A 26178-nucleotide genomic window follows, 5' to 3' on the forward strand; every position below is an offset into this window, starting at 1 on the left:
CCAAGATTATAGCAGCCTCATAAAACTAGCTGGCATCTTCAACTCTTTTTTAGTTTTGTGTAATAACTTATAAAAGAAAGCAATTAATTTTTCCTGTAAGATATTCTAGAATTTACCTGAAAAAAACATCTTGGTTTGGTTATTTTGGGAAAAGGTGACTTATCAATCTCATTTCAGTTATTGAATAAGCCACAGGTTTGTTTATGTTGTATTTCTTCTTCATCAGCTTTTGCATATTAGATTTTTCAAAAATTTACCCATTTTATCCAGCTTCTAAAATTTGTTAATTATATATTGTTCATAAAATTATGTTTGGATTAAATTCTACCAATTTACATATGCATTTTATTTGCTCTATTTGTTCTTTTGGGTTAATCTTTCTATTGTCTTTGGTCCACCCCATTTATTAACATTTTAACTACGTCTTTTTCTTGTGTGTATGTATGCATGTGGTTTTTTTAAAAGTGGTTCCTCTTGAGTAGAAACCAGAAATTTTTTCTGTAAGGAGACAGATATTAAGTATCTTAGGCATTGAGAGTCATATGTATAGTCTCTGACATATATTTTCCTTTTTAAAAATATTTTCAATTGATTAAAAATAGGATAATTTTTTTATTCTTTAAATTTTTTTCATTTATTTATTTATTTTTTATTTATTTTTATTTTTATTTTATTTTTATTTTTCTTAAAGATTGGCACCTGGGCTAACAACTGTTGCCAATCTTTTTTTTTTTTTTTTTTCTGCTTTATCTCCCAAACCCCCCCAGTGCATAGCTGTATATCTTAGTTGCAGGTCCTTCTAGTTGTGGGATGTGGGACGCCACCTCAACGTGGCCTGATGAGCGGTGCCATGTCCGCACCCAGGGTCCGAACGCTCCGCCGTTGCAGCGCAGTGTGCGAACTTAACCCCTGGGCCACAGAGCTGGCCCCAGAAGGATAAATTTTAGCTCATGTTCCATATGAAACAACCTGCACACCAGATTTGGCCGTGCACAGAAGTTTACTGACTTGTCTAGAGATTACAATATTGATCTTTAACTAATAACAGTCTTCCATCAAATATAATTATACTACTTCATGACTCTCTCGTAAGAACCTTACAACAGTATAGTTCTACTTACCCCCTCCTGCTCAGTCAAGAATATTTTGAAAGAATATATGTGCAAAATAAGTTTTTATTTTATTTCTTCACCTTTTAAAGGGCTCTTTATTCATTTCTGAAGAAGTGGGCTTCAATCTGGTATCAACATCCTTCAACCAGCATAAATTTCTTTACTATTTCTTGTAGTGCAGATCTGAGGACAATAAATTTTACCAGCTTTCATTTATCTGAATATATCTTTATTAAGCTGCACTGACAATATCTTATAAGTGTTGTTTTCACTTGATATAGAATTCTAGATTGAGAGAATTTTTTCTTTTAGACTAGAAAAATAATGTTCTATTATTATCTAGACTCCATTGTTTCTAATAGAAAATCAGCTTTCATTCTTCTAATTGTTTTACCTGATTTACTATGTCCTTTATCTCTAATTGCTTTTAATTTTTTCCTCTTTTTCAGGATTTTAGCAGTTTGACTATGATATGGCTAGATGTGGTTTGTAGTATTTAGTTTGCTTATAGTTTTATGAGCTTCCCAAAGCAGTAGATGGATCTTTTCGATCAAATTTAGACAATTATCTGTAAAAAAAATCCTAGTTTCTTCACCCAATTCACTCTCTAACTCTTTCTAGGACTCTAATTACATATACGTTTCAATAATTAAGAGTCCTTCACATGGTGCTGAGTCTTAGTTCACTTTACTCTCAACCTTTCTTTTCACTCTGTTTTATTGTAGATTATTTCTAGTGGCTTGAAGTTTTCCAAACCTCTCTTGATATTCCTCTTGCTGTATTCATTATATCATCTTTTCCTATGGATATTTTAAATTATTTTTTGTAGTGGCTTTAATGCCCTTTACTGATAATTTTAACACCTAGACCACCTTTAGGTTGATTTAGATTGACTGATTTTACTCTTGACAATGGATTACATTCTCCTGCCTTTCCCCATGTATTGTAAATTTCAGTTGTATAATGAATATTCTGTCAAAAAAAAGAGTTGAGACTAAGAAGGGAGCATCACTCTAGTTTTTAGAGTTTTTAAAAAAGTGTTTGTTGTTCATGCCACAGCTTTTTGATAGCTTTAAAGAAAAGTATAACTATTTCATTTTTCTGGTGATTTATTGTTGTTTTAATCGGAGTGAAGACGTTTCATGTATTTTAAAATCCTAAGTGGAAACATGAATTAAAAAAATATTGAGTAAAACACTTAATACATTCTGATTCAAAAGAAATAGAGACCTGTAAGAAAGAAGAAAGAGCACTGTAGTTAAGAGATGTGTCTTTCACAGTTGTTTGAATTGGAAATTTTGAAACTTCTTTCTGTTTAGCGTAGATAGAGGAAATTAGTATATTCTTGAGGATCATCAGAGAAAGGTTACCCACTGATGGAAAATAGAGTTACAAATATGGAAAGAGAGAAGAATAAAAAAATTCCATGATGTTGGGTTGAAATTGGAGGTATCAGTGTAAATTTATAGTTCTTAATATTAAAAAAATAGAAATACTTATATTTTGTTTGGGTGTGTATGTGTGCATACATGTGTATGTACATTAAGGGCTCCCTGGAAAAAGAACAGGCCGCAGAGCTGGAACAGAGAAAGTACAAGATGAGCCCGGAACATCTTTTGTTCCAGAAAGTAAGAAAATGCTCAAAAAGTAATGGGGATATGTCGAATGAACTAAATGTGGTACTTATATCTGTAAGCTCAACAACTTAAGTGTCAACTTCGGATGTAGTTTTCTTTCTAAGAACATTGTAAGGGAAAAGAGAGGAAGAAAGTCAATCTTATCTAAAGGGCATTGTTATCTAAAAGTTTTCATGCTTTTCAAATTAGGAAAAAGTCTTTTTCAATTATTTATTTTGAAATTTTATCTGCTATATATTTTATTTCTGTATAAGTGAAGGGCATGGTAAAAACTAACTTCAATAAAGAGAAACATTCCTCTCTTTTAACTGAAAAAAAAAATCCTCCAATACATACTTTATGTGTTTAAGAAGTGCTTTATGGGATCCATGATTTTAGCTATTCTAAATATTAATACCTAGGGTGGAAACATGTTAGAAATATTTAAAATCATCAGTCCATGACACATTTAATCAGGAAGTTAGTAACTAAACATGTCAATTTTTTATATTCTCAAAGATTAACAAAATAAAGACACAAATATCTTTAAATATTTATTATATACCAAATAGATAAATCTGTGTCAAATGCTCAGTTTTATCAAAAGAACTAAATATAACGTTGTATGATATGAAAATAAACTATAATAAACCAGAGGGATATCTATCTTTCCTAGACCATAAGACATATATGGACATAAAGTTAACCAGCTTAGTCTTACACATATAAAACCTTGATTTGCAACTGGGCCACATCCATATAGAGAAAAAGAGTATGAGACCTATAGAATTCAATCTTAAATAATTTACATGAAATCTCCTCAATCAACTTTAACGTATAAAATACTGCTAACTCAGTAAGAGAAGTGCAGAAAAGTTTGTACTGCATTTATGTTTAGTGACACATAAAATTTGAATTAGATTTTAGAAGAGGGATGTAACAAATAACAGAAAGTAATGTCTTTATATGTGCTTATATTGCTTCTATTAATGCAAAGGAAGCGGGAGCAAAAAAATGCATAAATAAGTGAATACATGCAGCCACTCTGGAAAATCTCTTATTGAGGTCACCACAAATGTATTTCCTTCCAAATCTATTAAACTTTTCTAAGTCCCACTCCAATTTATTGCGGTGTTTGACATTGTTGACCTCCTCTTCCTTCTCCAAATCCCCTTTTAAGCTAAGGCAGAACAGACTTCCTTATCTCAGCTTACTTCTGATTCATTGACTTCTCTTCCTACTCTGACTTCTTGACCCTTTCATTGCCCCAGATTCTTTCCTAGGCCTCTGAAGTTTTGCCTTAACACTCACTGTTTCAGAGTCATCCTTGAGCATGGCGTTAATTGTTACTGTGAGGGTAGTTTTAAATCTTGCCTTCTATCTCAAATGCCTATAGAAACTGCTCACCAGATGGCCCAGTAATATTTCAGTGAACCCTAAACTAAACTCAGAGTTTTCCCTGTGAGATTTTCTTTCAATTTTACTTCTATTTTTGGTGCACCACCAATATATTGAAGTTTCAGAGTAGATATTATGAAATCATCTTTTATGTCCCCTTCTTTTCCATTGCCTGTATCAAATGTGACACAAAATCCACCTTTCCTTTTGTGCTGGACTTTGTGGTGGCCCACCCAGAACTCCTTTATGAGGTGTGTCTAAGCCCCCAGGGCCAGTGATGGTAGCACCTAGCTCCTCCCAGCTACCCCTTCTCTAGAATCATACTTGGCCCAACAGGATCTGCTTCCCTGGGAGTTTACACATTCCTGCTCCTTTTACCTCATCCCCCAATCTCGACAACCTCCCCCCACTCTCCATTTGTGGGTGGGCTCGGTGGTGGCAATGACTAACAGAATCAGGGTATTAAATGCGGCCCTTTTCCTCAGGGTATGACTAACTCTGCAGCAAGTGCTACTCCAGAGCTTCTTGAGAGTTACAGATGAAGCAAGGCTGAGGCCACATCCTTGATTTGCTCCTTCTTCTGCTAATCCTGCTCCCTTTCTCCTGAGAACACTCTTTAAATAAACCACACACACCTGAATTCCAGTCTCCAGGTCTATTTCCAAGGAAGCTGACCTACGTCACTGTTCTTCAGAATGTTTCTCAGTTCATCTCTTTCTCTATTTATATAGTCCTCATTTCATGCCTGGATCAACTCTAACGGCTTCCTAGATCATTAACTAGTTTTTGCTGTGCCCATTTTTTGTATATTTTCTAAAGCTGTACCATTTTTCTGACCTATCTTTGTAAATTATGATCAGCAGTCTACTGTAGTTGTTAATGAATTACTTCTGTAGTCAGATTGCCTGGGTTTGAAATCTATTTCCATAATTTATTAAATGCATAACTCAGATGAATGTCTGAATTTCTCCATTTCTCAGTTTTCTATTCTATAAAAAAAAAAAAGAGAGAAGAGGCTGGCCCCGTGGCCTAGTGTTTAAGTTCCGTACACTCTGCTTTAGTGGCCTGGATTGGGTTCCCAGGGTGCAGACCTACACCACTTGTTGGTGGGTGGCCACATTGTGACTGCAACCCATGTACAAAATAGAGGAAGACTGGCACAGATGTTAGCTCACGGTGAATCTTCCTCCAACAAAATAAAGAGGAGGATTGGCACAGATGTTAGCTCAGGGCAAATCTTCCTCAGCAAAAAAAATTGAAAATAAAAAAGTGGAGAAAATAACGATTTTCTTCCCTTACAGACAAAATGGGTTAGTATATGCAAAGCACTTTGAACAGGGCCTGGCATATAATCAACATAGTGAGTGTTAAATAGCACTGTTACTATTATTATTATTGACTTAATTATGTGACTCTTCTCTTCAAGAACCTACTGAGTGTCTAATTATACACCTCATTTCAAATTCAAACTTCTCTACTGATTTTCAAGGTCTATTATAATTACTTTTTTTTTCTTTTTTTTATTAAGATTATGATAGATTACAACCTTGTGAGATTTCAGTTGTACATTATTGTTAGTCATGTTGTGGGTACACCACTTCCCCCTTTGCGCCCTACCCCCACGCCCCCTTTTCCCTGGTAACCACCGATCAGTTCTCCTTGTCTATATGTTAACTCCCACCTATGAGTGGAGTCATATAGAGTTCATCTTTCTCTGTCTGGCTTATTTTGCTTAACATAATACCCTCGAGGTCCATCCATGTTGCTGTGAATGGACCAATTTTGTTCAAATTTATTGGTTGACTTGTTGCTAATCAATTATTCTGGGCCATTTATGAGATGTCTACATTTATTTTAGAATTTCTCTGAGAACCTAAAGCACAGATGAATTCAGAATTTTGGTTATTTTTCATGCTGAAAATGTGTTAATGTATCGTCTTATGTCTTATTAACCTTTCAGAGCTAACCTGCTTAAAAATATTCCTAACAATAACCTAGTGTATCTATACAGATATGGTATTTCATAAATACATTGCTAGTTATGACCTACATCAGGTTAAAAATAGATATACAATACAACTGGCACATAAACAAGGGGTTTTATGAAGAGTTCTTTAAGTTAAGCTCTGTTAACTTGAATAGGAATTTATCTGAAAGTTTTGAATGATGAGATAATTAACAGGAAATTAGATATATATGATCATTATAAATAAATATTTAGTTAGTGCTTATGATATTAGCTTGCAATGCCTTTCCTGAAAGAGCAGATCTTAATGCAAATTATTTCTTTTTTCATTATTTGAAATTATGATAATAGTTCCACATTTTCCAGTGCTAATGATTGCACTATCATATATATTTTGCCCAAAGACAATACTCAACTGTGTTAATCCAAATATAAAAGAATAACTTAAAAATCCACTTATTTGTTACTATTGCTAAGATGATTATTTGTTTAAAGCAAAGAGCTAATTTTGCATTAATTACAATCATTTTTTTGTGCAAAAGTGTAAATAAAGAAGTGCAATGTACCTGCAATTGCTGAAAACAGCGCTGGTTTTATTATTTAATTTTATTGAGATTATATTGGCTCATAATATTGTGTAATTTCAAATGTACATGACTATGTATTAGTTTCTGTATAGGCTGCATCATACTCACCACCAGTAGTCTAGTTTTTATCTGTCACCATAAATAAGTGCCCCTTTACCCCTTTTGCCCATCCCCTGACCCCCTTCCGGTCTGGTAACCACTAATATGGTCTCTTCTTCCATGTGTTTGTTTATCTTCCACGTATGAGTGAACTCATGACATATGTTTAACTTAGAATCATAAGTATGTAAATTACTTGTGAAATAGTACTAAAGTTCTAAATCATGGTGTGAAGAAAATATAAATCCTTATTGGAATTAATTTGGGAGACAGCCTTAAACTAAAATTTTTCTTATCACAGTTAAGGAAAACATAGATGATTGACAATAATATATTTAATTTAATACTTGCCAAATATGCAGAAGATTTAGAATAATATGTATAAAAGTATACATTGCTCAGATGTTTTAGAGTAATCTAAATCGAGAAGCAATTTTACTTCTCAGTCACTTGGATTCTTATAAAACAACTTGCATAATTAAACAAATTATTTAGAAAATAATCTTAACAGTCGAGATAACAAGAGTAATAAAGAAAACAATGTAGAATATAATTAATAGAGGAGAATTACTTAACATATTTGTTAAAATGTTTCAAATGAGAAATATTAAGTTACTATCGATAAAAGGCTATAAAACAAGATCACATAAATTATATGAAGCACTGCTGTTTTGTAAAAAAAAGAGCATTTGATTTGTTTAATATACTTTTGAGTCGTTTGAGTCCCTCTACCTTCTTAAACAAATATACATAATTATTTAACTAATTTGTAAGTTTTATAAAGTAAATTTAGTTACAATGTCAAATTAAGAATATCTCTTACAATAGAATTTTTATCTAAATGTTATTTAGATGACAGCTCAAGATAATTTGCATATTTGCCACACATATTACAACATTGACTGTCTCAATAATAATGACTATTTGTTAATTGCTTTCTTGCCAATGACAACACAATTTCATAGAAATATTTGAAAAATAAGTGTAAATAGTATATTATTAGAATTGTTGCCATAGTTAGCTGGCAGATTGAACTCTACAAGGCCTAGATACTTTAGTCAATGGTAAATGTTCCTTCCCATGCATTTCTAGCATATTGGTTCAAATTCAATGCCCATATTTTAATGTTGCTATAATGGTAAAAATATAGCCTTATTTTTCTGGAATCATTTTAATAGTTCACAACTGGATGCATATATATATATATTATCTAGATAAAATAATTTGAATTTAAAAATATAGGGAAGAAGGGTACATAAAAAACAACTTTTATATGTGGATAATCTACCCTTTTACTTCATGAAATGACATACAGCAAGGTAGTCTAAGGGTATTTGCACATATTCAATTATTTAAAACAATCAGCATCAAAATTAAATTAAAATTCTTTTCTCACTTAAAATTTCCAAAAAAAATTGAAAAACTGTGTAAGAAACTAACATCAAATTTAACAAATTTTCATAAGTAAACTGATAGCAAATCAATATGGCACAAAATAATCAGATACCTAGTTCATGTAACTTGGAATTATCAGTCAGAAATATATAAGGGATGTTCAAAAGTATATTAGCTTTCAGATATATTGGACCTTAAGAATAATATCTCTGTGTCATAAATTAAAGAAGTTTTAACAAGTGCAAAATAAAGATGTCAAGATAAAATACTTTGAATTTCCTAGTTGAAACAAGTAATATATATCTGACTTCTTTTCAATTTTCTTGGAAAGTATATCTCATTTCGGATCTTAGGTACATCTTCCTAACTTAAAATTTATTTCCACTTAGTATGATTGTGTCACATAAAATGGAGTATTTATCAAGCTTAAATAGAGAAAGTTTTATTTTTGAACTAGTTTTACTTGCTTTATTTCATTAAAAGAAGATAACTTAAAATGACATTATAACTCACCCCTAAAAGGAAAGAAACAAGAGTAAAAGAAAAATACCCAAGCTTTCTTCGAAATATGGATTCTTAATTCTCTAATCATAGAATATTTTGCAAGTTACACGCTAGGCTATCACTTTTAAAAATATGAATGCATATTTTCAATAAAGACAGATTACCATACCTATGTGCAGGTATCTTTCGGTTCCCAACAATCAGGATAACATCACAGAGTTGCTGCTGTTTCAGGTAACTTTCCATTTTTCTGAAGGTTTGCTCTGCATGGTGAACAGCCTGATAGAATTCTTCAGAGCTGCTCGAGTCCATATCACTTTGAGGTGTCAGCGAATGGCTAGCTGCTGACAGCCTGCGAATCACACACAAAAAAGATGTGTTTATAAAGTGCCACCAATTGTCCAGAACTACACACAGAGCTTCGGAGTTTTATAGGGAAAATCAATGCATCTCTCCATATGTTCATCATTATTAATATACGTCAGAAAAAAAATGTTTTGAGTTAAATGATTAGCTGTAGGAAGCAATAAATGGATTGTAAATCATCTGTTTTTTCTCATCCTAAAAGATTTAAAAGTTGGTTATCTGCATTTATTAGGACATTAAGTTAGTAAACCCTAAAAAGTCACAGAAATAGTAAATTACAAACATGCTCATTCTAAAATCAATTACTAATGAAATGTTAATTTGATGCATTTGCTATTGAGTAGATCATCTAATTATATTGTTCAAAATTATGATTCTTATTGAATGCTGCTTTACATAAGTAGGTGATTTTATTATGAAAAATCATGAAACATGGATGCAAAAAAGATTGACAATAAATTTGAAAGTTGTTGACTGTTTCATAATGTGTACCCAAATGATTAAACAAAAATATACAGAATGTATAAGCTCAGAACTGAAAAATATTTTAATCATATATTTAATTTACATATAGAAATATATATATATAAATGTAATAAGCTTTATGATTTTGAAGTCTATAATACCTAAGTTTGGCTACTGTATCTGTTAAGATCGTAGAATTAACAACGAAGCTTTTAAAATACCATACTCCATATCGAGAAGATTCTCTATATACATAAATGCATGACAGGCCCAGCAGACCCAATTAAGTGTTCTGATGATAAACCCTTAAAACGATTTAAAAATGCAAACGAATTAGATACACAACAAAAATATGAAATAGCTTATTTCAAGATAGAAAGTAACATGGAGAATTCTGCTTCCAATTACAATGGAATAACTTGTAGCAGACTGAACCCCTCACCAAGAACATGAGACATAAAGTTACATATGATATCAAAATAACTATTTGAATTTAATAATAGCTAATAAGGCAGCCAGGACTTGAAGGACCAAGATCCAAGAATAAAGCTAAACTCATAGACGGCAGCTCAAAATTCTACACTGCTTTTTCTTTTCCTCTCAAGGTTTTTACTAATTATAAGCAGCACAGGGTGAGAGTCTGAGAAGCTTAGTATTAGGTAGCACTAAGCAGAACTTCTGGCAGCATCATGGGGCTTGGGGAAAGAATGAATATTGAAATTAGGGGTTCCTAAGGCAGCCAGAATTTGAGGGGCAAATGAAGAGCCATAAAGGAAAAAAGTTCAGATAAGTCGGTCTTTCCGTACCGCTTTCTCCCTAGAGGTATTTGCTGATTCCTAAGCTAGACAAAGCAGACCATGACTTACAGAAAGTTGAAAAGTTAAACAGAGCTTGAAAGATGAAAATTTGAATTTAAGGACCAGCAAGGCCCAGGGACTCTGGTAAATACCCAGGCTCTAAACTGGACACCATGAAGGGCTGATTCCAGGGGCAAGGGAACTGGAAATAGACAAGATAACACAAAGACTGAAACCTCAATTTGAATCACTGAAATCTCTGATTGCATCGAGGTGAGCTTCTAATCTAAATGTCATCAGACAGTCAAAATAAACTCTCTTTAGAAAAAGAACCTCTTCCAGACTCTACAATTTCTTGTATATGTATATGTAATGCTTGACATTCATAAAAACAAACAGCAAGCTTATAAAGGAACAAGACCCAGGGAGAAAAACAGACAATGGAAACAGATTCTCAGGTGCTAGAGGTATCTCTGAGGAGGTGGATAACAATTAATTATTTAGTAGATATGAAAATAACTGTCATTAATCCGTTTTAATATAGATGACAAGCTGAAGACTTTCACAGAACATTAGACTGTATGAAAAAATCAAATGAAAATAAACAAAGAAATATAATAATTTAGCATAAGATTTTAGTAGATAAACTGAACTTGAAGATTAGATGCAGGTGAAGAAAACATAGTGATCTTAAAAAGCAATAGAAAATATTTAAATTAAAATACTGAGATAAAAGATAAAAAAATAGTTTCAGAAACAAATAAAACATGGTTAGAAATTATAATATTCATGTAATTGTCATCTTAAAAGTAGGAGAGAGAAGTGGAGGGGCAAAAGCCATCTGAAGAAATAATGGACAAGAGTTTTCAAAAATGTGTTAAAGACATCAAGATACAGATTCAAGATTCACTATACTTCTCAGGATAAAACAAAGAAAACTACACATCATAATAAAAGCAGTGCAAACATAAATAAATAAATAAATAAATACTTAGAAGTTGCCAGAGGACAGAAAAAGAGAACATGTCCCCCTACTCATTTAATGAGGCAAATATGACATTGGTACAAAACCTGACAAGGATTTTACAAGGAAGGAAAATTAATACCCTCTCTCTCTTCTATACATATTTGCAAAAATCCTGAGCAAAATATTAGCAACCAATACAGAAATGTATCTTAAAAAAAAGAAATTTATGTAAAAAAATGTATAGAATATGTAGTTGATAGTGCATCAAGACTAAACCGGACCTAATTAAGGAACACATTTTAATCCTATAAAGTCACCTAATTCATTCATATAACAAACGTCATGTTTAACTGAAACCTTTCCTCCTTGAGATTGAAAACGAAATCTATTAGCACTACTTTTATTCAACATTTTTCTGGAAGGCCTTGCCAGTGTAATGTAAGCAAGGAAAAAATAAATAAAGCCCGTTAGTTAGATAAGAAAAAATGTAGCAGATATTATTTCCAGAAGATGTGTTTGTGGACAAAGAAAATCCAAAAAAATCTACAGAGAAGTTTATAAATCTAAATCCATTAAAATTATGTGTGTTCTCTATCTACACTATTTGTCTACACAGCATGGTTATTTTCATCAGACTTTACAAGTTGTCCTTTAAATATTGAGACTAATACAATTTTGTTATGCCATATGTTTGTCTTTTACAAGTTTACAAATTACAAACCCAGAATATGGTCGTTTTCCAGCACATGTTTTAGGAATTCAGGCTCAGGCATATATGGCAATAACAGCAGAATTTGTCCACACATTTACACACTGAACAGAAAAGTCACAAAATACTCTGCAGGATGCATTTTTAAATCTAGAATGAACATATTATCATTGGCTCTCAGGAACTAAGGGGAATTGGTTCAGGACTATAGGCAAAATAGATCAAAACTGCCCCACTGAGATCCTGATGTTTCTGGTCTGGTATATAGGCCACGTAAATAGGGTCTAAAAGTCAAGATATTGGAGACAGTCTGCAGAATGGCTCCAGATTGGTTTAAAGGGGGTTTAGGATAAAGTCTCCTTTCAGAGCCTTATGTTAATTACCTACAAGTTAAACAAAATACTTAAGGCAAAAAGTTTACACCTCACTCAAAATTTCATAACCTGGGAAATGTTATCAAGGAAAGAATTTAATATACTTTATCTTAAAGTCACCCAAGTAGTGATAGATGTATTGTTAGAGCAACTAGTGAAAGAAATAGAATAATACAGTTTTAGAATTTGGTGAGACCATAGCACTAAAATGAAATAGAGCATAGACTTTGATAGGATTTATTCAAAGTCTGAAAGCTAATTACTGTGAAGATAATAACTTCCGTTATGTAATCTAGGTACACCAACAAATCTGGATTATAATGTAGACTTGGGCATTTTCTGAAGAATTTGAAATAAGTCTTACAAGAGCAGAGGGCTAGAAACTTAGGCTCCAAAATTATCTTTTTCAGGGTTCAAGTTCACTCCTAGATTTTTTCCTAAAAATTCTCATGCTTTGAGTTTCTCCATGTTATATCTGAGAACAAGTCACTTTTCCTGAAGGTTGGTTGATCTGTCAGAGAAATGGTTATGGTGGTTTGACTTGATTTTCTCTCTATTAGGTCACTGTTACAGTGCTTGCACATTTTCTCTTAAATCATTTCCTGATCTCAGGCTTGGGTAAGACTTGCGGTCCTTGACTTTTGACTCAGGATTTAAAAAGGAGTTTCCACATCAGAATACTTATGATTTTAAGCTGAGTTTCATTATTTAATCTTCTTCCCATCACAGATCCAGTCTTATTAGGTTAATGAACAAAGCTTTAAAATTTTAGGAAATAGAGATTATGTCTTTACATTGTTTCTCATAAATATTTACTAAAATCTGATATTGGATTATTTCTCTTATTGTGTAATTTCTCTATCTTCAGCCTAAATAAGCTTTACAGTCTTTTTCCCATCTGAGAGTTTCTCAGATGTTATGATCTGGCACTGTAATTTTTGTCATTTTGTGGCCCAACAACATAAAACTTTAAGTTACAATAAATACAATTTAAAAAGTCCAAGATAATGTCTTCCCATTAGAATTTAAGCATACTTAAGACTTCTCCAACCTAACATATATAAAACAATAAAATGAATGAATATTTTTCTTGACCTCTTGACTGAAGTCATGACTCGTGACTGAAGCATGGCTTTTCCTTTCTACTTCCTTTCACAATCCTATGTCTTGAAAGGGTTGTCTGCACTCATTGTCTTAATTCCTGACCCTCCAAACACTCCCCAATCTATTGCAATCTTACTTCCCCAACCATCCATCTAATAAAATTGCTTTTGCCAAGGACACTAGTATCTTTTCTTGTGCCTTTATTTAGTTTCATTTTCATTCCTATCCTAATTGCTGAGAACTACCAAAATACATTCCTGTTCCTCTGCTAAACAATTCATGGCTAAATATTGTCTACTTTCCCTGTACCAAACAACTATGAGAGGAAGCATATTTTCCTATTTTTGTGCTGAGCAATATTGGGATTGGGCAGAAGTAATTTAGGGCTTGCAATCAGGAAATAGTTACTTCTAGAAGAATAGAATGTGAATTAACTACAAGAAAAAGCTCTGAAAACCAATTACTCATCTGTTTTCACTTTAAGACCCTTACCTACATGCTGATCTAAAGCCATTACATCATAAATTCTGCCCATTGCCAACCAGGCTCCAGCCATCAATGCCTCCCTGGTTCAAATTACATATCATGTGTTACGAGTTCCTATATGATCTGATACTTTAATATCCTTCAGCTCAAGCTCTAATGCTAGCCATCCTAAGTAATTCCAGTCTCTGTGATATGTCACACCTCTTTCTTCTATACTTTTCACACACATATTTTTCTTTACCTGAAACTTTCAAAGCACATTGGCATTCTCATTGATAACTTTACTCCTTCAGAGATCAGTTTAAATACCACTTCTTTCAGAAAGACTTTTAATCCTCGTGGCTTGGGGGGTTGTGGTTTACTCTCACATGCTAATTACCTAGTATGGTTTAAATACATTCCTGGCCTGTAGAATGTTTTAGGGGATCAATAACTGTTGAATAAATTAGTGAAGAGTATTTAATGAGAAGATGGCCTTGGCCAAATATCAGTATTAATTTGGTATTTTTTTTGTTTCATAGAACACAAAAATGTGTTTTGGTAAAGGAATTTATATCCCAAAACCCAACAGAGTGCCTGACAAACAGAGTAGTTAGTAAATGCTTGTGTAAATTGCTATTATTGAATTTTGAATAGCTTCTGATGTGGGCTTGGCGAGCCGAGGAGTTGAAAGAAAGATTTCTTGGACTCTCAAGATCTGGTAGTTGTGCCCTTTTATTCAGAGAATAGCAAGGGGACAGGACCGATGGGCAGTAAAGAGCTGCCATGGTTGAGGGTTAGGGCTAAACTTATAAGGCATAGGTATGTGAGTTACTTCTTAACAAGACAAAGGAAAGATCATGTTAAAAAGTCATTAAAATGGTATCAGTGCAGGTGGAGTCTGGTTGTGGAGTGGTCCTATAGGAATTTGGATAGGAATCAGGTCGAATCAGGTCAAGGACATCCTGTACTCCCCAGAGGATGGTAGAGATCGGTTTGTACGCCAGGACGCCTTAGGCTTCTCTCCCAGGGGCAGGCTTGATCTTCATCAGCTTCCAGAGCTCAAGAGGAAAAAAGCATCTATACTACTATAACTGAGACAAGAACCAAACTAAGGAGACAGGACCATCTCAAAGTCCCGGGCCTAACAAGATAGGGTCCTAACAAGTTTGACCCTAACCAATGGGCAAGCTAGGAGAATCAGATAGAGGCCACCAAGATCCACATTCCACAGCCTCTGGACTTTTCTGGGCTTAAGCATGAGCTCTAGTACCCAGGAGTCCACTGAAGGTGACCCTAGGCCTATTAACATAGCAAAAATCATACCCAGGGCTGGAAACTAGCATACTAATGACACGTGTCGCATGAGGTGGCATGCTGAATAGCCCAGGCACAAGCACAACCCTGCCTCTACATGCCACGACAAGGCACTCTTCCTCAGCCTTTGCCTAATCAAAGCCCCACAATCTCGCTCCCCAATGAGCCAGTCACTTGCCCTCTTTCTTTCTGCACTGCCTCCCTTGTGCCTCTCCTGTGCACAAGCTAATAAACTTAACTTTTCTACTCCCATTTGCTGTCTCTCTTGATTTCTATCCTGGGGGACAATAAGAACCCAATGTGCTGGTAACATAACCAGAATATATGCTGTCTTGCATTCTCTGGTAGTGCACTTAGGTACATTGTAAAATACTAAAGAATACACAAAATATACTGTAGAAAATATTTTTAAAAATCCTTTAAACAGATATGATGCATTTATTTTAAACAAAGGTCTCTAAGACTAGATCCCAGCATTATTATTCTTTCTTTAATGTCAGGGAGTAAGAGTAGAACTAAAAGGGCAAAATAAATTTGCAAGCAGTTTTCTGTTTCTCTTGAGTGATGAATTAGTTTTTGTTTTGAGAGAATAATTTAAAAAGCATATCTATAATATAAAATAAAAGAGCTACCCATAGTAGTTCTTAGGTAAGACCTGAATTTAGTGAAAGATGCTTTTATTTAAGTGAAAAAATAACTATTTATTTAGTTCAGATTTAGTGTACATTTCAGGCAATGTATATCTCTTTATATTGTTTCAATTAGAAAAATATTTATTTTAATTTTTAAATTGTTTCTTAGTGAGAAATTAAAAGTTTGCTATTTTCTTCCTTTTTCACACTGCTTAAATAATTTATACGAAGCACACGTTATTCAGTTTTAAAACTGTAGTCATTATTACAAGTCATTATTATAAACAATATCAAAGATCAAAAATTGATCATAAATTCTCAGACAATAAAATACGTTATTACACATCTATTTAACCTTGAAAGTCCTCCACCCAGAGTTAATGTTTTGTTACTTAAAAAAAGAAGAAAAGAAGAAAGAAAAGAAAAAGGGAAAAGATTTTAATAGCTAAATTTTAAAAATCAACTTTGCATTATTATTATATTAAAGAATGAAACATCATGATCATATATTGGCATGGGAGAGTAAACTAGTGTTCAAAATAAATGTCAGCTTATGTTAAACACATTAATTTTCAAATCTTTTAATAACCCCCAAGAGAGAGGTTTGGATCCAGGAAATATTATAATGGATAAAGTTCAAGCACAAGGTGCTACTACTTAAAAACAAGAAAAATGAATATAGTCATTAATGTTGCTTCTGGGTACAATTTTCTTTTATAAGATAATTGGAATTTTAAGTAAGGCTTTTTATCAGAAGTATTGAAACACACACACACACATACATACACATACACATTGGTAAAAGAGAACAATAAAAAAAGAGGACTAACTTATGAGCCAAAGTGTATGTATTCTAGGCTCCATTGATTGCTGCATTCTGAATCTCAATTAGTTTACGTGTAAAACAGAATATCATTAATAAGCCTCCTCATAGAAAGCTCGTAGAAATAAAATAGGTATTTGAAGCTGCCGTGTAACTTAAGCTAAGTGTATTTCCAAAGAAATGCCAGATGTGAAAATAGTTTTTGTGAAATAAAAGGAGTACTTTTATAAATTAGGCACACGTCAGTACAGTGCAACATGTTGCTTGAAAAATTATGTCTACCTTTAACAATAAACAGTCATATAAAACATAAATAATACATTCATTGTTTTCTTCTTTTAAATATTAAAATGCATAATCCACAGATACACCTATTTTGAAGTATTTTTAAATGTTAGAAATTACAAAATTGAAATCTTTTCAAGAACATTAAACTCAAAGAAAATTGTGGTTGAAGGCATGATGAGAATGGTTGACAAATAAACCACATTTACATGTTGAAAATTCTAACAAAAAATGTGAAATCTGGGAAGAAAAACAACTTCTCAGAGGGAGATTCTGGCAATGTAGGAAAAGATTCAGAATTAAGGTTGACCTCGGTCAAATGAATTGATGTGGTTCTACTCACCCAGTGTTCAAAGAAGTGGCTTTAACATCTATCGCAGGCTAAAAGAAGCCTGAATTAACAGGGATCCTAGAATCAGTAATGCCAACATTTCCCGGTCATTCTGTAGAAGAAGAACTAAAAATGCTTAAGGATATGGAAATGATACAGCAAATCTATCATGGCCAACCTGTTTAACCATAACTTCTGGATGGAGTTTAAACAGGAAACAGTTATTTTCTGTTTAACCGTAACTTCTGGGCCTAGTGAACATTCTTCTCACCACTAAGAAATTCATTGGCAAGCAGACAAATAGCATACTTTTAAAGCTCTCTGGTCAGTAAACTTTAGGTTCTGAGGACACAATTAAATTGAGCTTTTTGATGTCAATGGCAATATTGTGCTAAATGATGATGCTTAAGAATTAGAGACAATGTGGGCTCTATTGTCACTATAGACCACTGCCAGTTGTCCAATCAAGCCTGCCACCTGTTCTGGTAAATGTTTGTTGGAACACAGCCACACCTATTTGATTATATATTGTCTATGGCTGCTTTCTTGCCACAACAGCAAAGTCGAGTAGTTGTGACCAAAACTATACGACCCCCAGAGGCAAAAATATTTACTATCTGGCCCTTTGTACAAACAGTTTGCAGTTTGCTAGTCCCTATTATGACTGATTATAGGAATGTAGTAGTGATAAGTGTATTTTAGTTACCTGTAAACAGCTCTGTAAGTAACAAGTTTATCATGAGTTACCTGCATTACATGGACAGTCTGCTAAGTTGTTACTTGGTCTATTTAATCAGAAAGAGTATAGATCTTTCATGTAGGAATCTGAGTTGAGTCAACATGGTGGAACTTTATGTTCTCTCTCTAAGTTACTGTATCTAAATTAATTCAGAGATTCAAAGCTTCTTCACTGATCATAAGACCAGGTTGCTTTAAGAAAGATTGCTGAAAAATTGCTACAAATCTGTAATGGAAATATTTATCCATGTTTTCCCCAGACATTAGTCTCTAGGCACTAGAAAATAAAAAATACCAAAGTATTCCAGCAAGTTATTAAATATTATCTCTGAATTGAAGCAGGTACCTCACAACTCTACAGTGTTACCATATCTGCCAGACAGAGAGGAAGTCGATGAAAGCCAAGCAATAAACTGTATATTTGTCCAAGTCCATATCCTGGTGTGTTCACTGGGCCCACAGATTCAACCTGCAGTCATTTTCTTAGTCCCAGAATGCATAGTTGGGAAAGATGTATTCCGAGACTGCCGCAATTCTCATGTTGGTTTCTTGACCCACAAGTTCAGGTCTATTAAGGAAGAATGTGTCAACTGAACTACCAACACACACTGACCATCGAAGTAAATCCAAAGCTATACTGTATTTGTAAGGAATTTGCAGGTGTTACTGCCACATTGAAAACTTAAAATATATGAAAGGGTAGAGATTCTATTATATCCTAAATTAGTTCATTCATTTGGTAGGTACCAATTCCAGATGGATTTTGAATAATAACTAGCTTATCACAAACATAATCAAGTAGTGATGATAATTGTAGCTGACATTCCAGATGTGATATTTTTAGAGAGAAAAATCAACACAGCCCTGGCACTTAGTATGCAGCTATCAACTGAGCGTAACACTTTTTTTTCTCAATTAACATTATTGAGGAAATCAGAACTTTTTACTTTCTCCTAACAGGAACATCAGCAGCACTTCAACGTCATACCACAGGGAAATGACAACTCTCCTTCTCCCTATGGTTTGCAAGAACTTTGATCACCTGACATCGCAAAAAACATCACAAATTTCCGTGACACCTATGAAATTATGATCATTGGATCTGGTGGGGTGGAAATAACAAGTATGCTAGATGTCTTGCCTGCTGGAGAGTGGGAGAAAAATCCTGTAAAATTTAAAGGGCCAACCACATCAGCGAAAATTCTAGGGGTAGTGCAATTAGAGCATATTAAGAAATCACCTTTAAAGCAAAAGTCCTTAAGTAATGCATCTTGTACTACTTGTTTCTAATACAAAGGCCCAAAGTTTGATTAGACTGTTTGTTGGAGACATAATATGCAAAATTTAGGTAGTCTATACCCACCAATTTTCCAATAAACTCACGAATCTATCAGCTTTGACTGAGGCCCAGAGGGCTCTGCTGCAGGGTTGAGCTGTTGAACAAGCTATTCTGCTCCTTGGGCCTTATGACTCAGAAGATCCAATAACAGTAAGTGTCTGTACCAGATAGAGACGCAATAGGGAGCCTGTGGCCAGTCCAGTCAGAGAATTATAACCTAGAATGACTTTGGGAGCAAAATCATAGGTCTTGTAATAAACATTCTCTATTTGAGAATCACCTCTTGGTTTATTATTGGGTCATAAAAGAGATTGAATGCTGACAAGGAGGCAACTGTGAACTGACCAGATTATTATGATTTACAAAATCATAAAGAAGAATATGTGCATAAGCATTCTATCATTATATGGAAATGGTATATATGAGAATGGGCCTGAGCAGGTCCAGGAGTCAATTGCGCGAACACAGGGCTCAGATTCCCTGGTACCCGTTTCTGCCGCTTTATCACGTCTACCTCAACCAGTACCTAGGCTCTTATATTAGTTTTCCACTGACACTAACAAAGAGGAATAGCTCATATTGATAAAACAGTCTGTCAGGAAGAAATCATAAGTACGAAAACAGCTAAAATAATTTTGAATGTATAACCCCCAAATTGCTAGAAGTTTAAAAACTTTAAGACAAGTCCACAAAGTGGGATATTTGGAAATATTTCTCCCCAAAATGGATAAAACAAGAAGAAAAAAATATAGAGAGACCAGTTGTATTGCATCCTCGGCGAGATTGATTTAACAAATACACAGAGAACTGTGTTTCCAGCAAAGTTACATCTTCTCACGCACATTTGGAATTTTAATAAAAACTGCTTTGTGTCACACAAAATTAAATGACACTAGACACATTTTTTGATCATGGTGCAAAATCACTGGAAATTAAGAAGAAAATGTAGCTAAAATATTTATCCACTAAGAAATTCAAAAGATATTGTTTAAATAATTATTGAAGTAAGAACAAATCACGGATGAAAATTTATTTAGAAATGAATAAAAATAACAGCGTTGCATTTAGAATGACTGCATAGTGAAGTTTAAATGTTACACCGAGAACAATTTACAGCCTTATGTAGATTTATTCAGAAAAGTAATAATAATAAAGAGTGAATATTAATAAATTCTAAGTCTGATAGCAAATAATCGGTAAAAGAATGAGAAAATAAAATGAGAGAAAAAAGGAATAAATATTAGATGATGGCCAGTGGTAAGAGGTATATCTAATTATTTATTGTTTAGTCATTTATTTTAGAGAAGGTTCTTATGAAATGATTCAGATACATTTTAAAATTTGATAAGTGGCTAATTTTCTAAGGAAATGCTAAACAGAAAATATTACTTAAAAGAAAACCTGATTAATCAAGAATAATTGAATAAAAAAAATTTAGTCAAATAATTACCTTATGTGAACATACCAACTCTAAATAATTTGACTTATGAATTTACAAACATTTAAGGACCAAAGAAGTTAAATGTTCTACAATTATTCTCATTTAGGAAAAACAAATACGGAGAACATTATAAGTCTAGTATGACTGGATTCTAACAACAAAAGAGCAGAATAAGAGAAGGAAAGTATAAGCAAAATCTCACTTATACAACTATGCATTTGAAAAAGAATATATCATGCCAAGTATGTTTTATCCCAGAAGTACAAGAATGTTTAACCATTGGGAAATCCATATACGTAACAGGTCACATTAGTAGATTTTAAAACACATATCGCAAAATGATCTCAGTAGGTCCTGAAAAAAATTATTTTATAAAATGCACTGCTCATTAAACTCACTTAATTAACACTTATCAGAAAACTAGAGAACAGATTGTGCTTAAGTTTTAAACATCCAAAATTATAGCTAAAGTAAGCAACAAGGGAAGGATGTGTGTTGAGAGTAATAACAAGGCAGAAATAACAGAAAATCAGAACACTCATAAATGAATATTTTAACCAACTCTATGTAATATATCTGATAACTTGGATGAAAAGAACAATTTTCAAGGATAACGTAATTGATAACACTAACCCTAGAAAACCAATTTACATTGTAGATATAGAGACATTTTCAAAAAAACTATTTCCCACAAATGTTTCTGGTCTAGATAATGTTATGGAGAACTCAACACATTGAAAAATTAAACAAAATCTAGAAATGAAATAAAATATAATTAAAATTATCTTACTCAAAATACTAACAAATATATAAAATAACCAGGAATAAACCTCCCAAGAACTATAAAAAATTTATATATTTAAATACACACCCACACACAGAGACAAACTAAATACAGAAAGAGCTACTCCATGTTCCTGAATGAAAAGTGTAATATTATACTGATGTCAATTCTAAAATTCCAACCTACTGTATTATAGAGTTAAGGTGATTTTCAAGTACATCTGAAAAAAGCCAAGGCAATTTTGAAAAAGAAGAATAAAGGATACACACACAAATATATAAAGAATGTAGTGATGATAAAATAATTAAAATAGCCCCAGGCATAGACAGAAGGATTAGGAGATAGAATAATCGGATAATGTTCACAGGGGAATCTAAGCATAATAAGTTGGCTCTTCACATCAGTAACAGGCTCCAACCATGGAAAAGGAGATGGTACCAGACTTGCCCTCCCTCCATAAACAAGTCTAAGACTGGACCAAATCCTCAAGGTAACTGTTTTCAGATGTTGGACAATAGGAAATGCAGGATTGCAATGTCTTTTAGAAGGGAAACATACAAGATGAGCTGCGCTCCTGTTCTCTGCCTAGGGGCAATTTTTTAACTATGGGACAGAGAGGCGGAGCTTAAGCTGAGCACTTTGATCCTATTAAGCTGACGGGCATAAATTGGAGTTTGCGCTGGTAAAGCGGTAAAATTTACAGAATGGTAGATTGGAAAGGACAGTTCTTTCTGGGTGGAAAGACTGCTCTCTAGAAATATGTGGGATAATTTCCTGCAGGTTCTTGGCCAAGGGTTGGGTTGCACAAGTGCATGGTGAGGCTTCACAAGGCCGGCAGAGAGTGGCTGTTACCAGGCTGAGACAAGAGCAGAGCTACTTGAGGTCACACAGTACTGGGGCATTGGAGATTTGGTTCAACCAGAGTGGGAAATGTTATAACCCTGGTGTTCTACTGAGGTACCATAAAGATCATATCCTGTGAGTAAGAACCACACAATAGAGTAAGAGCTACCTTATGCCCACCCTAACAAAGCGTAAAGTCAACCCTCAATGATATCAAACAGGTTACCAGGAAAATAACCACTTGACAGAACAAAATTCAACACTTCTTAGAAGACAACATAATTCTCACCCCTTGTTACATAATTAAAATGTCCATCAGGCAATTAAAAATTACTAAACATGCAGAGTCGGCCCGGTGGTGTGGTGGTTAAGTTCACATGCTTTGCTTGAGTAGCCTGGTGTTCTCTGATCCTGGGCATGGACCTAGCATTGCTTATCAGGCCTTACTGTGTCAGGCATCCCACATATAAAATAGAGGGAGATGGGCACAGATGTTAGCTCAAGGCCAATCCTCCAAAAAAGAAAAAAAATTACTAAACATGCAGAGAAGAATAAAAATAGACCAAATCATGAAAAAAAGCAGTTGATAGTAAAAGGCTGTAAAGCAACCCAGATGTTTGGATAGTAGAGACCCTAAATAAGTTATTGCAAATGTGTTCAAGGAATTAAAGGAAATTATGGTTTTAATGCAGGAAATTAGGGAAATGGAATCTAACAACAATGAAAAAGCAAATTCTAAAATTGAAAAGCACAAGATCTAAAATAAGAAATTTACTGATGAGGATAATAGCAGATTGGAGTTGTCAGAAGAAATGGTCAGTGAAAAATAAGAAAAAAAAATTGAAAAAATAAACAAATCCCCAGTGAGATGTGGGAAAAATGTCAAATGGTCTTACTGGCCTGTAATTGGAATCTCAGAAGGCAAAGTGAGAGAGAATGGAACAGAGAAAGTATTTAAAGAAACAATGGCTTAAAATGTTCCCAAATTGATGAATAGTTTAGCCTACAGATCCAAAAAATCCCAGTGAACTCTAAGCAGGATAAATACTAAATGAACCCCAACCAGGCACATCAAATCAATGACAAAAAGATAGATTGTTCAACAAATGATCTTGGGACAACTTGCCCTACACTAAAAATAATTTATGTCACTACCGGATATCATAAACCTCAGATATGTTAAAATGACAAGTATATGAAAGGAAAAACTATTAACAGAAGAAAAATTAGTAGGGGGCACACTTTTATAATATTTGAGTGGGATACATTCTTAAGCACACCATAAATTCAAGATTTCTTAAAGGAAAAAGAACAACAGAAATAACTATCTTTGCAAGGTAAAGTACCATAAACACATTTAAGTACTAGCCACACACTCAGAGAAATTTATGTAACTAGTAAAACATACAAAGGCTTAATACATAGATTTTTCAAAGCATTTTTTAAAAAGTATAAAAAAGACAAATAGAACAATAGATGAAAGACATTTTCATTAGATTCAAAAGAGAGCAAACCACAAATGGAAAATGAATATATGAAAATAAGCTCAAACTGAAATAGCAATTAGGATCATACAAGTTACAGATAAACATTTTTGTCCATAATACTGGAAAGATTTTAAAGTATTGACAATGAAGTAATATGCAAACTTTGCTTTAAACCATGGTAAGAACATTTCTTGATGAATAAAGGAATTAACAAAATTTTAAGGGAAAAAATAAGTCAGAGAGAAGTGGATGCTATGTTCAGATACAAGGAAGCAATCAAATGCATTAAGATGCCCATAGAGGTATGTTGAGAGTAGAGGCTGAAAATATTTTGAATGACATATTAAAGAGATTAGAATTTATCTTTTAAGCTGCATCTAATGAGCTGTGTTTCATGGAATACTTTTATCATGAGATCAAAATAGAGAGATGATCAATTTGAAAATTGCTATATTCGCTGCCTCCCTTTAGAGAATCCTGTTGTACTTGGAAATGACAAAGGATATGAAAAGAAATTAAATGAGCTTAATTTTGTTTAGCTCTGTTATCCTAAATACATTTATCTTTGAGACAATATTTAATTTTTATTATATTTGTTTATTTCTCAAGAAGGAGAGTGGCACAGAGGATAACCTCTATTAATATTTCATGAAACTCGTGCACCACAGAACACTTTGGAAGGAGCTATTTTAAGCATTTAACCGTTTAAAAGCAGGGGAGTGAGATAATTGGATATATGGATTAGAAGGAGGCCAGAGATTGCAGACAGGGAGATACATTGGGAGACCATTGTACCCATCAAGGGAGAAGATAACACAGGTCTGGACCAGATCAGATTTAATACAGGGGGTGTTATGAGAATGGGCATGGTTTCAGGAGAAATGCTGGAGGTAAAAATCTACAAAACCTGAAGGTCAATAAATCTTTGCATGTTAAATCACATACAATAGTTCTTATACACGGTTACTAGTTTATTCATACTAGTTATAACTTTTACCTGGGACATAGTTTTAAGGCCAATGAATAGCCAATAAGTGGTGTATGTGAGAGTGTTAAGCTGTTGTTCTAAATAGTAATTTACTAGCCAATGGAAATGGGATACCAGCTGTGAGAGGTTATAAATAGAGCCAAAGTTGGGGAACGCACAAACTATCAACTACTGTGTAGAGCTGACAGGTAGGAAAATGTAGCATCAGGAAATAAATACTCACATGACAGATGACAACAAAAATTAACAACATAAAAACACTTGACTAACAATCCAGGATCTAATATGCAATGTTAGGCATCCAGAATTATGTTCCTTTTGATCTTGTCCTGGCCTTTTTCTGGTCAGAGAAAAGCTCTTAGAGAGCTAATCTTGGCTATATAGTAATTCTGTCCTCATTTGAAGAAATTACAATTATTATCTTTTTATACTGCCATCCTCCTTTACTAGTTCACTTTTTGCTCTCTATTATTCTCTTTGCTGGTGATTTAATGCAATTAATAACTTTAATATTATCAACCTATTCCTGCATCACATTTCTATGTGCACCAAAACCTTACCTGATGTATTCAAAAGTTAACTCATGATTCTTAAAAATAGAATATCTTAGCGTAAAATATGCTTTTGTTAAAATGTTATAATCGTTTTTCCACTTTTTATTATTCTTAAATAATTTGTAGATTAAATAAAATGTTAAGCTAGGGGGGCTGGCCCCGTGGCCGAGTGGTTAAGTTCGCGCACTCCGCTGAAGGCGGCCCAGTGTTTCGTCAGTTCGAATCCTGGGCGCGGACATGGCACTGCTCATCAAACCACGCTGAGGCAGCTGAGGCAGCGTCCCACATGCCACAGCTAGAAGGACCCACAGCTAAGAATATGCAGCTATGTACCTGGGGGCTTTGGGGAGAAGAAGGAAAAAAAATAAAATCTTTAAAAAAAAAAAATGTTAAGCTAGGATAAACAAAATCAAAGCTATTGTACTATATAAAACAGCTACTAGCTAAAAAACACTAAATTGGAATAATTACTTTGATAATTACCTTTATAATAAAAACTGCTACAGAGCTACAGATACATTTTGTTTTATTACTTTTGTAGAGAGATATATACATACATATATATATATATATATATACTCCAAGTATTTTCAATTAAGTAGGTAAAGCAAGTTAACTCAATCTCTTAGAAAATAACTTCCTATTGTGCAGGTTTTTTGAGTGATAATGTGAATTGCAAAAGCCTTTGAAGT

At 33.6% G+C, this 26178-nt stretch overlaps 1 protein-coding gene across 2 annotated transcripts in view; it reads right to left on the reverse strand.

Annotated features, from left to right (window-relative positions):
- The window catches only part of KLHL1 (kelch like family member 1), a 327107-nt gene that overhangs the window by 205892 nt on the left and 95037 nt on the right, over positions 1-26178 (reverse strand). For both annotated transcript variants that reach the window (XM_070578894.1, XM_008513552.2), the window contains exon 2: positions 8847-9029. In XM_070578894.1, the coding sequence (XP_070434995.1) occupies positions 8847-9029 (183 nt within the window). The remainder of the gene's footprint in view (positions 1-8846; positions 9030-26178) is intronic.

This window comes from Equus przewalskii, chromosome 16, assembly GCF_037783145.1.
Source record: "Equus przewalskii isolate Varuska chromosome 16, EquPr2, whole genome shotgun sequence".
Classification (NCBI taxonomy): domain Eukaryota; kingdom Metazoa; phylum Chordata; class Mammalia; order Perissodactyla; family Equidae; genus Equus; species Equus przewalskii.